This window comes from Saccopteryx leptura, chromosome 1, assembly GCF_036850995.1.
Source record: "Saccopteryx leptura isolate mSacLep1 chromosome 1, mSacLep1_pri_phased_curated, whole genome shotgun sequence".
NCBI lineage: Eukaryota > Metazoa > Chordata > Mammalia > Chiroptera > Emballonuridae > Saccopteryx > Saccopteryx leptura.
The window spans coordinates 270,883,957-270,899,945 of NC_089503.1; the positions used below are offsets into that span (position 1 = coordinate 270,883,957).

At 36.3% G+C, this 15,989-nt stretch overlaps 1 protein-coding gene and 1 long non-coding RNA gene across 3 annotated transcripts in view; one reads left to right on the top strand and one right to left on the bottom strand.

Annotated features, from left to right (window-relative positions):
• Positions 1 to 15,989, top strand: part of LOC136383500 (uncharacterized) — a 97,131-nt gene that overhangs the window by 23,146 nt on the left and 57,996 nt on the right. The gene's annotated exons all lie outside the window — the stretch shown is intronic.
• The window catches only part of INTS13 (integrator complex subunit 13), a 32,919-nt gene that overhangs the window by 12,273 nt on the left and 4,657 nt on the right, over positions 1 to 15,989 (bottom strand). Inside the window, exons 4-8 of one of the 2 annotated variants that reach the window (XM_066353339.1) lie at positions 9,920 to 10,122; positions 9,308 to 9,388; positions 8,132 to 8,222; positions 5,856 to 5,984; positions 4,160 to 4,244 (exon numbers count right to left, since the gene is read on the bottom strand). In XM_066353339.1, coding sequence (XP_066209436.1) covers positions 4,160 to 4,244; positions 5,856 to 5,984; positions 8,132 to 8,222; positions 9,308 to 9,388; positions 9,920 to 10,122 — 589 coding nt within the window. The remainder of the gene's footprint in view (positions 1 to 4,159; positions 4,245 to 5,855; positions 5,985 to 8,131; positions 8,223 to 9,307; positions 9,389 to 9,919; positions 10,123 to 15,989) is intronic. The other variant, XM_066353347.1, reaches the window with a different exon arrangement.

A 15,989-nucleotide genomic window follows, 5' to 3' on the forward strand; every position in this document is an offset into this window, starting at 1 on the left:
GCTCTGAAGGTAATATATTCCGTGCTATGAGAGTCTTTAAAAAGAGATTTGATCTATGCTGAGACATCAGGGAAGGTTTTTTGAGAAGTAAAAACTAGTTTGAATTCTAAAATGATGAACAGGAATTAACTAAAAAAAATAAAGGAAAACATATTTGAGCAAGGAAAACAGCAGAGGCCAAAATACTGTGGCAGATGAGAGCAGGAAGAGGTTCAGGGCCTTGTAAAATATTTAAACTGTTTTATCTTTATCTTAAGGGCAACAGAAAAGCATTAGAAGGTGCTAAGATAAGGGGACTGTGTCATTGTCATAATTAGCACTGCGACACTTATTCTAGTTAGCAGGTCTAGAGTAGATAAGACATACCATTTACGAGGCAACTATGGGATACTAGGTTAAGAAAATAATAGGCTAGATTATGAGTAAGGAGATAGTAATAGTAGTGGAGGTGTGGAGGTGCAGATGTGGATGCATTTGAGAGATACGTGATAGATAAAGCCAAAAAAATGTGATGGTATGCTTATATAGAGAACCATGTGAAGACAAAAATAGCCATCTATAAGCCACAGAGAGAGAAAGAAATCAACCGTGTAGTCAGCCTAATCTTGGCTTTCTAGGCCTTTAGAACAGAAAATAAAATCTCTGCAGTTTAAGCCAAAAAATAAAAATAAAAGAAACTATGATAAAAAGATTAGATATGAAGAATGACAGACCTTCTAAAGATGACTCGGAGGGTCCTGCCTTATACAGTGTGTCCGTAAAGTCATGGTGCACTTTTGACCCGTCACAGGAAAGCAACAAGACGATAGAAATGTGAAATCTGCACCAAATAAAAAGAAAACTCTCCCAGTTTCATACCTATTCAGTGCAGTTCAATGTGGGCTCACACACAGATTTTTTAGGGCTCCTTAGGTAGCTATCCCGTATAGCCTCTACAGACTCGTCACTGACTGATGGCCTACCAGAACAGGGTTTCTCCACCAAACTGCCGGTTTCTTTCAACTGCTTATCCCACCAAGTAATGTTATTCCTATGTGGTGGCGCTTCGTTATAAACGCGCCGATATTCAAGTTGCACTTTGGTCACGGATTCAAATTTAGCGAGCCACAGAACACACTGAACTTTCCTCTGTACCGTCCACATCTCGACTGGCACGGCCGTGGGCTGCCCCGCTGTGTACACGGTGTTACGTCATCATCTGCGCATGCGCACATGCTGCCACATCATCCCACAGAAACTGGGAGGGTTTTCCTTTGGTGCAGATTTCACATTTCTATCATCTTTTGTTGTTTTCCTGTGACTGGTCAAAAGTACACCATGACTTTACAGACACTGTATAACCAGATAAACAATAGGGTCATTCACTGAGAGAGGGAACATTAGAAAACTAGTTTAGACGGCAAAGCTCTATAGATGTTTTGGGTATGTTGAAGGCCCTCAAATAACGCTGTTTTATTCAACATCACTTCGTTTCAATGTTGATGATATGTTATAGGAACTTAACTCTTGTTTGTATCAATTAGCCTAAGGTAAAACTGGTTTTAGTATATGTTATTTCATTTAAAATTGCAGAGCCTATTGAATTTAAGTAAGGAATTGCTGTAATTAGGCAATAAAATATACAGATGCTCCTTAACCTATGATAGGGTTACATCTTGATAAACCTATTTTAAGTAAAAAATGTATTTAATATACCTAATCTATTGATCATCATAGCTTAGCCTAACCTACCTTAAATGTGCTCACAACACAATATCCAAAAACACTGGCAACAGAGTGCACTGTAGACTATCAGCTGTTTACCCCCGTGAGCACGAGGCTGACTGGGAGCTGCAACTCGCTGCCACTGCCCAGCCTCATGAGAAAGTGTCGTGCTGCATATCTCCAGCCCCAGAAAAGACACAATTCAAAATTCAGAGTATGGTTTCTACTGGATGCGTATCACTTTCATGCCATCATAAAGTTGAAAAATCAAAAAAATGTTAAGTGAGATCATTGTAAGCAGGGGACCATCTGCATAGAACTGGAGCTTGAAGAAGATATCTGGCCTAAATTTCAGCCTACTCATCAGAATCCAGGTCTATGTCACCTCCTCTGTAAACTCTGCCCAACTCAGAGGTATAGTCACATGCCACCCACTGCGTTCCCTCAGCACTCTGTCCTTACGGCTACCACAGTGTTTTGCATGTGGCACCCATCTATAACAAAGAACTACAGCTCCATAAACAACTATTTTAGAGAAAGAGGTTGTGTTATAAAGAACATTTTTACCATTTTTTTCTAAGTTTGAAAAATATTCTAAAAACTGTATTACCTCACAGGTTCTTAATAATTCCCACATATTGTATTTGTTTAAATTCACTTTTAGAGAGGAGACAGAAAGGAAGAGAGAGAGCGATAGAGAGAGAGAGTAGATAGAGGAGCAGAAGCATATGTGCCTTGACCAGGCAAGCCCAGGCTTTTGAACCAGCAAACTCAGTGTTCTAGGTAGATGCTTTATCCACTATGCCACCACAGGTCAAGCCTATATATTGTATTTTATTTTATTTTTTATTTTTCCAAAGTGAGATGCAGGGGGAAGCAGACAGACAGATTCCTGCATGCTCCTAACTGAGATCCATCTGGCATGCTCACCAGGGGGTGATGCTCTGCCCACCTGGGATGTTGCTCCGTCGCAACTGGAGCCATTCTAGTGCCTGAGACAGAGGCCATGGAGCCATCCTCAGCACCCGGGCCAACTTTGCTCCAATGGAGCCTTGGCTGTGGGAGGGGAAGAGAGAGACAGAGAGAAAGGAGAGGGGGAAGGGTAGAGAAGCAGATGGGCGCTTCTCCTGTGTGCCCTGGCCAGGAATCCAACCTGGGACTTCTACATGCCGGGCCAACGCTCTACTGCTGAACCAACTGGCCAGGGCTTACATATTGTATTTTTAAAAATAACATTTTTACATTCCTTTGTTAAACATTAATATATTCATTTACCTTAATAGTTTTCCTCCTGTTATAAATTTATGTTACTTTCATGGCAAAATTCCTTATAAATGTAACAAATACTATGATTGGCTGGCTCAAGGTATTCAATTTAGAAAAGATGTATACAACATGATCAAAGTCAAGCCCTGGCCGGTTGGCTCAGCGGTAAAGCATCGGCCTGGTGTGTGGAAGTCCTGGGTTCTATTCCTGGCCAGGGTACACAGGAGAAGCACCCATCTGCTTCTCCACCCTTCTCCCTCTCCTTCCCCCCCTGCAGCCAAGGCTCCATTAGAGCAAAGTTGGCTTGGGCACTGAGGATGGCTCCATGGCCTCTGCCTCAGGCACTAGAATGGCTCTGGTTGCAATGGAGCAATGGCCCCAGATGGGCAGAGCATCGCCCCCTAGTGGGCATGCTGGGTGGATCTCAGTCGGGCGCATGCAGGAGTCTGTCTGTCCCTCACCCCCCGCCCCCGGCTTCTCACTTTGGAAAAATAAAAAAAAAAACAAACCCAAAAACAAAAACAAAACATGATCAAAGTCAATCATTTAATTCTCTGATAGCAGCAATTTACACAGAGAACATTTTAAAAGATTTAACAAAATGTCAAATTCTAAAGACAATTACATCAAATTTTGAGAATGAATACAATATTATAATTCATCTAATCTAACATCTTTAATTTATAAGTGCATACACTGAAGTCTAGAAACACCTGGGACTTGCTAGCTGGTGGCAAAGCTTTAGCTAAAACTATTATCTCCTAACTCCAGAGTCTTTTTCCCTAAAGTATGCTAATACTGTTGCAGAAATGGGCAGTTTGGGAGAAAAGACCTACAAATTCACTACTTTTTAGAGAAAAAACCACTAAATTTCAAGAAAATTGATTTTTATCTAGGCAAGCTGTAAGTCTAGCACTCTTTCAAGTCAGCTCCTGTCCTCCCTTCCCAAGGTGGTTTGCCTGCAAAAGAAAAACTATGACATGACTCCAATGGCTCCCCTTCCCAAAGTAAATTCTACAGAAACAACACTAGTCCCATGGTCATTAATAGGTAACATTGTCAGATAAGCTTGGAAAGGAATAAACTCAAGTCAATCAGGTTTGTTTACTGAAGAAACATCTCAAAGCTGCTGGTATGCTTTCACATGTTGCAGCTTACAAATGAAGACTTTTCAATGTTTGTTACTCACCACTTTTCAGGAAATCTACATGTGCATCTTTGTGATGAAGTAGCTCCACATCATAATTGGCAGATGTGTTAGCATGTTGTTCTTCCTTAAAGCAAAATTTAAAATAACTTGGTTTTGTTTTCCAAATAATGAAGTTATTTATTAACTATTAATTTTGCTTTTTGCTTAAAATGAGATCAAATACACCCAACAAAAATTAGCTATAGTAATGGTATAGCTTGCTCAGTAATTTATCTATTTAAAGATGCAACAGTTTTACACTGAAATATGAACGCTATTAAAAAACTGCTGGCTATATATAAGTAATACAATACCTAATTATTTCTCGTATATTATGTCAGAATTAACATATGATTAGTCCAGAAATGTTAGAAATATATTTATTCCTAATGCAGAGTCTTGAACAATATACACAATTGTCTGTAAACAAATACAATGTAATTGAAATAGTTTATGTAAATTGAAAGTAAAACAGTTGTTTAAAAAAGGAAAAAGCATCTTTAAATACCTACAGTCAGTCAGCAAACATCAACTACATAAAATAGCAACTACTGACTAATAAACTTGTTTTTACTAAGTAGTAAACAGGAACTTTATATTATTTATCTATAAGAAAAAAAAGATTGAAGAAAGAATCACACAAGTAACAGACAAATATAATCAAATACTAAGAGTAAGGTATCTGTCACCCTTAGAGTATTTTTCTTGTAACTCATGAAATTGTATATAATAAAGTACTCCTATTATGCTACTTTATTTGTTAACTGCCTCTGTATACCAATTATGCTACTTTACTTGTTAACCGATACAGAAGCACTTAACAAGTAGTGTAATAGGTATACTTTATTATAAAGCTACAATTACTATTAAATGGGGATAAAGCTATAATTTCTATTAAAGAGCCAGTCAATGGTATGAGGAGGAAATTAATAATAAAAGCTATTTCTCAAGCAATTTAGTGTTCATCATACAGTTGCAAAGCAATGAAACTGGGACATATAGGAAGTCTATATGTATTTTTAGATATGGGGTTATTTTATTTGTAAATATAATTAATAAAATTAAAATCAACTCCACTTAGCAAAATTTCATTTAAAGCTTACAATGGTCCAGGCTTCTGTTAGTTCTAGACAACTTAATAATAAGATGAAAAGAAACAGGTAATAACAAATTCCTAAGAATAACCATTAATAAAATCATAAAACTCACACCCTTGGTTTTTCAGAAGGGTAATAAATTTATTTAAACTATGAACTATTTTTCCCTAGCCAGACTTACTAGTAACAAACACCTCTATATTCGGTGGGCAAAATCAAAAGCACAGAAAATAAAAGACCCACTAGAATACACAATGTAAGTAAAATCTAATAACAACTGTTAGAAAAAGAATCACAGAAAAAGTAATCATTTAAGATAGAGATTTTACTTTGATGAAAATTATGAGAACATAAAAGCAAAAACGCTGATATAGAATTCTTATTAGAGAGAAAAACACAGCATTTTGTTCTGTGATCCTTTCTGGTTGCTTTTCAGTGTTTACTGACCTGGTCAAAGACACTGAATGTGGGCTAGCAAAACAGAAAACATAATATGGGGAGAAAAAGTTAAGGTTCAATTAAAATAAATAATGCATGTCAAATAAATGTTTAAAAAGCAAAACAGAGATTCCTAAATAATAAGAAAAAGAACTGCTCACCTTCATTGGAATATTTGTAATAGTAGTTGAAGCCAAGTCAAAATGTTGCTGTACTAAAATATTTAATTTGGTAGCAAGATGCCGTCCTGCACGAACACTATGAACTTCGCTGGTTAAAACGGGGGATAACTATAGAAAAGTATAGAAAAAATAAACCCCACAAAACATTAATACACTGTAACTGAGTACTAAATATTTTGCTTCAACCCATAAAAATTAAGTGTTTTTACTCTTTAGAATTTGGAGAAATAAAAAAGTCCATAAATTAAGCATGATCATTATTTTAGTAATAAATGTTCCTATATTCATTCATTTAACAAATATAGGTACCAAGCAGAACTTACCACATTATCTACCAGAAACTGTGTGAGCTATTGAAGGATATAGCAGTGAACAGGCAAACTTTCTGTCCTCCTGAAACTTAAACAGTCTTTGATTTAAATATATATTCCATTTGTAATCTTACTTCTATTTCTCTATATACAAATGGGTCTGAAGTGGCCCACAGAAATACTGTACAAAAAAACAATTCATTTTGTGGAAAGGACAAATTCCTGAAGCTAAAACTATTTATAATGAATGTAGAAATCACTACAAACATATTTTATCACCAAAAAATGTGATAAGGCAGTCAAAAGTTACTTATAACAAGGTAACACAAAACTTCACTCATTCCAGGGTAACAATATTTAATGCAAAGACATTTTTATAGCTATCATGCAGCAAAGCAAACACACCGCCACATTATCAAAAGATGCAAGAGAAAGTTAGTAAAAAAGGGGCTTATACTGGAAACTACCTAAAAACACAATAAAACTAGTGATCTAAAAATACCACTTAACAACAAAACATTCATAGACTAAGGTAAGAGTTCACATTTTATATTAAATAAGGCTAAATAAAAAACCTGAACATAAGAACATACATATTTAATATAATTATATAAACACATATATCTATATTTCTAAACATAAGACTACAGAGGATATTATGTGATGCAAATCCTTATAAACATCAAGAGACTTATCTTCTCCCTTAAAAATGTTCAAATTAGCCTGACCAGATAGTGGTGCAGTGGATAAAGCATTGGCCTGGGATGCTGAGGACCCAGTTTCAAAACCCCAAGGTCCCTGGCTTGTGTGCAGGGTTGCCGGCTTGGGTGTGGGGTCGTTGGCTTAAGCTCTAAGGTTGGTGGCTTGAAGCCTAAGATTGCTGGCTTGAGCAAGTGGTCACTGGCTCAGCTTGGAGCCCCCAAGTCAAGGCACATATGAGAAAGCAATCAATGAATAATTAAGGTGCCACAACTATGAGTTGATGTTTCTCATCTTTCTCCCTTCCTGTCTGTCTGTCTCTGCCCCCCTCTAAAAAAAATTCAAATTCACGAAGTAAAACCAAGGTTGGAAATTCGTTTTTCCCCCCATCTGAATGGGTAAAGTTAACTTCTATGTTATTGTGGAGTATTTTTGTTAAAGAGAGTATTTTTCCTAATGAGCAAATAAAAGACTTTAATAGACTAAAACATAATTAAAGCAACTAAAATCCATAGTGGTACTTAAAATTTTAGAAATAATGCACACTACACATGTTTTTATGACACAATTAAATATCAACAGGCAAGCAAAACAGAAAACATTCTAAAATGTACAATTATAACATAAAGAACCAACCTAGGTGGATCTGCTATACAGGTTGGTCTAAATATAGGGTGAGCAAAAGTAGGTTTACATTTGTTCATATGAAAAATAATACAATAATTAATAATAATATGAGAAAAATTCCTGTTTTGCATACTCACAACTGTAAACCTACTTTTGCCCCACCTTGCATTTTCTTGGCAGAAAATGTTGGCAATATGATCATTATAATGTTCACCCTTCTCAGCATTTATGTTTTTTTGGGTTTTTTTTTACAGAGACAGAGAGAGAGTCAGAGAGAGGGATAGATAGGGACAGACAGACAGGAACAGAGAGAGATGAGAAGCATCAATCATCAGTTTTTCGTTGCGACACCTTAGTTGTTCATTGATTGCTTTCTTATATGTGCCCTGACCCTGGGCCTTCAGCAGACAGAGTAACCCCTTTGCTCGAGCCAGCGACCTTGGGTCTAAGCTGGTGAGCTTTGCTCAAACCAGATGAGCCTGTGCTCAAGCTGGCGACCTTGGGGTCTCGAACCTGGGTCCTCTGCATCCCAGTTTGACACTCTATCCACTGTGCCACCGCCTAGTCAAGCAGCATTATGTTAATAACAACCTTTTCTTCCACTATTTCTGCACTTACATCTTTTTTAGGACGATCAGACACAAGGCTGTCTTCACCAACTGGGTAGGTATGGATCAAGATGAGCTCACACTTCTGAATCTGCATGAGACTTAAAGAGAAACTTTTCACTTAGAATATAAGAATATATTCTTTGTAAAAAACCTAGGCAGGTAACTATGGACACTTTAATATATCAAAACAGTATATTTCTATAATCAGATACTACTGTTAACACAAAAGCTAAATATTTAGAAAACCTATGTAACTGTTGTACTTATATAAACATTAAATGACTAATTCAAGTGAAATTTTCTGTTTGAAGGATAATATAAAATGAAATTCTTATAATCAGATATAATTTTCAAATGATAACTGTCATAGAGAAAATGAATATTTTGTGCATTAGTTTCCTTTTTACTAACGTTTTGAAGGACAAAATCAATCAATACTAACCATGACCTATACTTGGTTATTCAAAGAAAACCCCAACATTATATTTTAAAACTTCTAAACCTAAAGAAAGGTGGGAAGAAAAGTACTATTCAAAGAATACTGATATATTCTGAAACTAGACTCACTAAGTGATAGCCATATTTGTTCTCTATATATACCTAAATAGATACATACTTTTTTGTTAAGCCATTAGAGAGATAAATTGCAGAGGAAATGATATAGCATTCCTAAATATGTCAGCATGCTTCTCCTAGTGAGAATAATCCTATTCACTAACAATAATACTAGTACTCCACTTAAGTAAATTAGTAATAGTTCAATCTAATATAGACTAAACATTGTAACTGCCCAAAACATATCTTTAATAGCTTTTTTCTTATAAAAAAATTCATACAATGCAATTTGTTAGGCTTTGATTGGTACGTAGTGTATAACGCCACCAAGAATTTACTCATGTTACAAATCTGAAAGAATATGAGAGCAAGCCATCAAACCAAATATGCATTATAAATGTATATATTGTTATAGCTCTGAATTACCTTTCCCATGGGGAAAAAAGTAAAATTTTAAAGTGAAAGGGAAAATGGGGAAAAAGTTTCTCATCAAATATACCTTTTGACTAATTTGTAGAATCAGAATTCAAGAGAATTCCATGAATTGCTATGAAAATTATTGAAATCATTAGAATGAAATATAGGACTATAAAGTGGAATATTTATTTCATTTATGGGTTATACTCACTGATCTGAATTTGCAGCAAGCTTGTTATGCTCATGAATTGTTTCCTGAACACAGTCCTCAAGCATTCTCACATGACTATCACTAGTAGCATAAAAAAGATACAACAAACTTAAAGGAATAAATAGTAAGAGAAAAAATTAAACACACTGTTTAACTACAGGCATTTAAAATTACTTCAGTAAGGTTGGTCTTAAGTGTGCTCCTTCACAGCACAAAATAACCAGCTGAAAAATTAGTGACCCTGGCTAAGTAGTTCAGTTGGTTATTGTCATCCCAATATACCAAAGTTGCAGGTCAGAGCACATATAAGAATCAACCCATGGACGCATAAGTACGCAGAACAACAAATCAATATTTCTCTCTCCTTTCCTCTCTCTCTCTAAAATCAATTAAAAAAAAAACTATTGAGAGAAGTAATAACCTACATATGACAACCTAAAGTTTTCACTGAAATGAGTCTTTATTTTAGAATTGGATAAACAAAGCTTCAATATTAGAAAGCCCATTTATGATATGCTTAAATGCTAACAAGTTGTTCTTGCTTTTTAAAAGACAAGCTGCAACAGGACATTAAAATTCTCTGTGAAAGAATTACTGTGATTAACGTCTCACCTTTTTGCATTAGTAATGCAAATTATTCGCCCTCTATTTCCAACACGTTCTGCATTCTCCATTAGTAGAGTACGGGCCTCATGTTGGTACTCTGTAATTTTACAGAGGGTTTCCACTGCTGCAACGAGACCATGTAGAATGCTGCAGCATTCAGGATCTGCCCGTGGATTAGGGGGCCCAACAGTGGCTAATGCTGCCATTAGCTAAATAAAAGGGGAAACAATTATGTTGGCAAGAGTATGCATAAGTCAGGCATGTACATCACAAGAAAAATAAACTATAAACCAGTGCATCTTATAAATATGGACACAATATTCTCAACAAATTACTAGCAAGCTGAATTACGGTAAGCAACAACATATAACAAGAATTATATACATCATGACCAAGGGGTAATACCCTAAGAATGCAAAGTTAATTTAAAATCCAAAAATTAATTAATGTGAATATCATATCAACAGCAATTTTTAAAAATTACATGATCTCAAAAAACACAAGATAAGTACTTGACAAAATCTAAGATCTTTGATTAAACCACTCAACAAAGTAAAATAGAAGAAAAAACTTCCTTTAGCAGATAAATGGAATCTATGAAAAATCTATAGATAATACCATGCTAACAGTGAAGACTGGATGTTTTCTCTCTGTGATCAGAAACAGAATGATGACATCCAGTCTCATCACAGGGAAATAAGAGAAGAAAAAGATAAAAAGAAATCCAGATTGGAAAGGAAAAAGTAAAACTATCTCCATGGTGCAGATGAATGAATAGTCTTATATGTAGGAAGTCCTAGAAACTATAAACAATTATTAGAAATAATAAGCAAGTTCAACAAGATTGCAGAATATATGATTAATATGTGAAAATCAATTTCAGGCCCTGGCTGGGTAGTTCATTAGTTGAAGGGTCGTCCCAATCTGCCAAGGTTGTCATTCGATCCCCAGTCAGGGCACATACAAGAGCCAACCAGTGAATGCACACATACATAGAACAACAAATTGATGTGCCCCTCTCACTGTGCCTTCCTTTTTCTCTCTTAAATAAATAAATAAGTGAAAAAATCAATTGTACTGCCATAGACTTGCAAGGAACAATCCAAAAATGAAAGTAACAAAATAATTCATCTACAAAAGCAACAGAGAATAAAATACTTAAGAACAAATTTTAAAAAACAAATGCAAATCTTAGTCTGAGAACTAGAAAACACTGTTGAAAAAAATTAAAGATCCAAATGAGTGGAAAATGTATCATGTTCATGGATTGGAAAACATACTATTGTTAAAATGGCAATATTATCCAAACTGAACTAAAAATTAAACATAATTCCTGTTAGAATCACAGACTTCTTTATAGAAATTGAAAAGCAGATTTAAAAATGCATATGAATTGCAAGGGACCCAAAATTGCCAAAATAATCTTCAAAAGAACAAAGTAGGAGGACTTTGCTTTGTATATGCATAAAGATACTCTGGAAAGACCTATAAAAACCTAGTATCTGTGGGGATCAGCAGTGATATGCTGGCAAACCAATTCCCCAAGAGGAGGAAAAAAAGCCCTAATCTGTAGTGATTGCCAAAATCTATGGTTAAATATTCTCACCACAGGTGATTTTAAGCTTCTCTGTACATGAAGTTGGTGGGAGATGCACATAGCTCTCCCAAGTTGGTATGAGCAGGCTCTAGCACATCACTAACTGGGACATGCAATGAGTGGGAAACCTTTCAAAGTTTACCTTTTACCTACATAACACACACCTATGTATATATGCACATATGCACACATGTATGTATACATGTACTTTTTATTTTAGAACTACATATGTATTACCTATTCATAAAAAGTAATCAAGAGAGAAAGTACAAACAATTATATAGTCACTGGTGTATAGAAGCTTAATAAAAAGTACCATTGTAGGGGAAGACTGCTATGGTACTACAGAACACAGCAGAAAGAAAGCTGACAATTTTTTTGTAATAAAATTTAAGATGTATAGAACAGAGTTATGGGCTTTAACACAAAGAGCCCTACAGCCCACTGGCTGGTTGACTCAGTGGGAGAGCATCAGCCCGGTGTGTGGATGTCCCAGGTTCGATACCAGGTCAGGGTACACAGGAGAAGCACCCATCTGCTTCTCCACCCCTCTCCCTAGCCTTTCTCTCTCTCTCTCTCTCTCTCTCTCTCTTCCCCTCTTGCAGATGAAAGTGAGTTCGCCCTGGGTGCTGAGGATGGCTCCATGGCCTCCATCCACCTCAGGCACTAAAAAAAGCTCAGTTGGAGCAACAGCCCCAGATGGGCACAGCACCACCCCCTAGTGGGCATACCAGGTGGACTCTGGTCAGAGAGCATGAGAGAGTTCGTCTCTGCCTCCCCTCCCCTCACTGAATTAAAAAATAAAAAAAAAGACAGAGCCCTGGAGCCAGGTATATAAGTTAAACAACCTTTGGCCCTGTGGGCCTCAGATCCTTCACCTTTACAATTAGGTAGTCAAAGCACAAGATGTCTACAATCCTTCTAGCCCAAACCTTCTTCAATCAATCTACCTCACATGTTACTCATGATTATTCACAATATCTAGGGAAAGGTATGACATGGATAACCAAAGCTAAGAACCGAATATGTTAACACAGAGATTATGTGCAAAATGCCAACTACTTTATATCCTCTTTGAAACAGTGATTTGATATATAATATAGTTGCCTTCAGTTTCCACTTCAGTTTACAATTTAAAAGCAATGAGTATGATATAAGGTGCTGTGACCTGCAGAAAGCAGAAAGTAGTATTTCTCTTATCATCAGTATACCTACCATTAATACATGCATACCTTTTACTGCATTGCAGAGGTGACATAAGACAAATCTATACAAATCTGTACTTATTTTTATTCATACACAACTGAAGAAGTTTCAGCTTTTCACAGTACCTCTTAAAAGAAGTAAAGCAGACTACATGCCATTGCAAAAAGACAGCACAGGGGAATGTATGGAATCCTTAGTATTATTTTTTCAAGTAATAAAGAATATAGAACATTCTGAAGTAATATAAATGCAAAGCCAAGCCAATAAAAGCCTACCCCTTGAGTGAGTTACACACCCCACAGGTTAGATATGTTTAATATTATAATATTAATCAGAACAATTTTAAGACCAAATGTGATAAACACACTTTCTTTAAAAGTGTTCCATCTAAAATACATTTGGATGGGATTATTTACACTCAAGTGCATCCATTAACAGAAAAATTTTAACATGAAATAATTCAAACAATGTATTCAAATATTTCAATAATGCCTGTCTCTCATGTTCATATTCATCTTTAGGCAAATAATGTTCAAAAAGCATAAACTTGATAGATTTTTTTTGTGTGACAGAGACAAAGAGAGGGACAGATAGGGACAGACAGACAGGAAGGGAGAGAGATGCGGCACCTTAGTTGTTCATTGATTGCTTTCTCATATGTGCCTTGGCTGTGGGGGCCACAGCAGACTGAGTGACCTCTTGCTCAAGCCAGCGACCTTGTGCTCAAGCTGGTGAGCCCTGCTGTAACCAGATGAGCCTGCGCTCAAGCTGGCAATGTCAGGGGTTTTGAATCTGGGCCCTCTGCGTCCCAGACCGACACTCTATCCACTGCGCCACTGCTCATTCAGGCTAAACTTGATAGATTGAACATGGGTTTATTTCTGCTCCCTCCTAAAATTGCACTGAAACTGTAGTAAAAAATTTAATTTTAGCCTGACCAGGCGGTGACGCAGTGGATAGAGCATCGGACTGGGATGCAGAGAACCCGGGTTCGAAACCCCGAGGTCGCCAGCTTGAGTGCGGGCTCATCTGGTTTGAGCAAAAGCCCACCAACTTGAACCCAAGGTTGCTGGCTACAGCAAGGGGTTGCTCCGTCTGCTGGAGGCTGGCGGTCAAGGCACATATGAGAGAGCAATCAATGAACAACTAAGGTGTTGCAACGTGCAATGAAAAACTAATGATTGATGCTTCTCATCTCTCTCCGTTCCTGTCTGTCTGTTCCTATCTATCCCTCTCTCTGACTCACTCTCTGTCTCTGTAAAAAATAAATAAATAAATAAAATTAAATTTAAAAAAAATTTAATTTTAAAATGCATATACCAAAGGGGGGGCATAAACCCACACAGATGAAGAGAATGGAAGAGGAGATGAGCAAATAAGTGATGCCAACAAGAATATCAAAATGGATGGAAGAATGGTAATGGACTTCACAGGACTGAATAAGCTGAAATCTAAGTGCCTACATGGAAAAAGAGGTAAGATAATATGCCTTCAGAATTCAGGAGAAATTCAGGAACTGGAGGCATCCAGTACCATATAAGAATGAGTGAAGCAAGATATCTGAAACAACAAATGGCTTAAAGTAAGTATAAGAAGCGACTCCCAGATCTTACATTACACCCTACCCATGTGACTACATCTCTCCAATTCCCCCCAGATATACAATGACATTCCTTGGAGGAACTGAACCAGAAAGGTACCAAGCATGAATACGACAAACCACAGCAGCATGTAAGGGTAAGACTCTAAACCAGTACTGCCCATCAGAAATGTTCTATATCTGTCATGTCCAATATGGTAGTCACCATCCACTTGTGGGGTACTGAGCCCTTGAAGCACAGCTAGTGCTACAGAAAAACTGAATTTTTTGGTATTTAATTTTAATTAATGTAAATTTGAACAGTAGTTATTTAATAGCTAATAGCAGCTATGTATGGCTAATACCTCCTATATTAGAGCACAGTACTAGACCAAAAACAGAAAGACTGTGAAAGTTTGCACAGCAGACTCGATTCTTTACCCTGGCTCCCAGAAGGCTGACAGCCAAGTTTACAGCATATAGGTGGAACAGTGCAGGATCTTCTCTGAAGATTCAAAACAGTCCCAGAGAGAAGATCTGTTGATTCTGCATCTGAAGGTCCCCAAGTGAAAACAATTACATTAAACCACAGTGAAGCCCAGTCAGTAATACCTGCTTCACAACATGCAGATCTTCTAATCCGCTGTTTAGTGACTTGTCTTTAAGTAAGGCTGCACAACTAAATATAAGCAGGCATTTAAGAAAAGTCTCAATATGAAAAAAAACTCTGAGAACACAGAGAAATAAAAAAAACAAAACTTCAAATGAACTATTACAAATACCCTCAGATTTAAAAATTATACCCATAAAACAAGAGAGGGATATGACAAAAATGGATATAATTAAAGCATAAGTCAAAATTCTTGGAGATTAAAAATACAATCAAATAAAAGTTTCTATATAAGGGTTAAAATGAAATAGGGAAAAGGCTCAGAAAGAGAAAAATAAACTAGTGAGAAAAAGAATAAGGAGTTTAATCCAGGAGGTCTAACATCCCACTAATAAGCATTCTAGAAAGACATAAAACAGAGACAACATTATCAAAGAAATACAAGGAAATTTTTCCTGAAAACTATAATAGCACATGAATGAGAAAAGACTAACACCAAGGCACATCACAGAAATTTCAGGAAAAAGAAGCAGAAAGAAAAGACTAAAAGATTTCAGAGAGAAATTATGAAGAAAAATGATGCTGGACTTCTCAACAACACTAGAAGCTACAAAAGAGTAGAGTAATGCCCTTAGAATTTTGAGGAAAAAGGTATTTCTAATCTGAAATTTCCATATCCTCAGTATCAATAAAGTGTAAAGTAAGTTACAGAAATTATGGAGCTTACACTCTACAAGAATAAAAAGCTCATAAAAATAGGAAGAGGAGGATGACGCAGTACACCAGGCCTAGAAAGTGCCCAGTTTCAACTGGAGCAGAAGACTATACTCCAAGACGATTTTCAATCAATAAATAAACAAATAAAATAAAACTGCTAAATTTCTAATACACTTATGACTTTAAAAAAAAATGGAAAAGTTCTATAGAGAAAAAGTAGCAACAGACAACACAGAAAACTAAGCAAATTTGGGGGGGGGGGAGAAAAAAAGAAATAATAAATTCCAGGAACAAAATGTACAAAAAAGGAAATAATATATAAGTCAAATCATTATGCTGTTCACCTTAAACTAATACAGTGATGTAT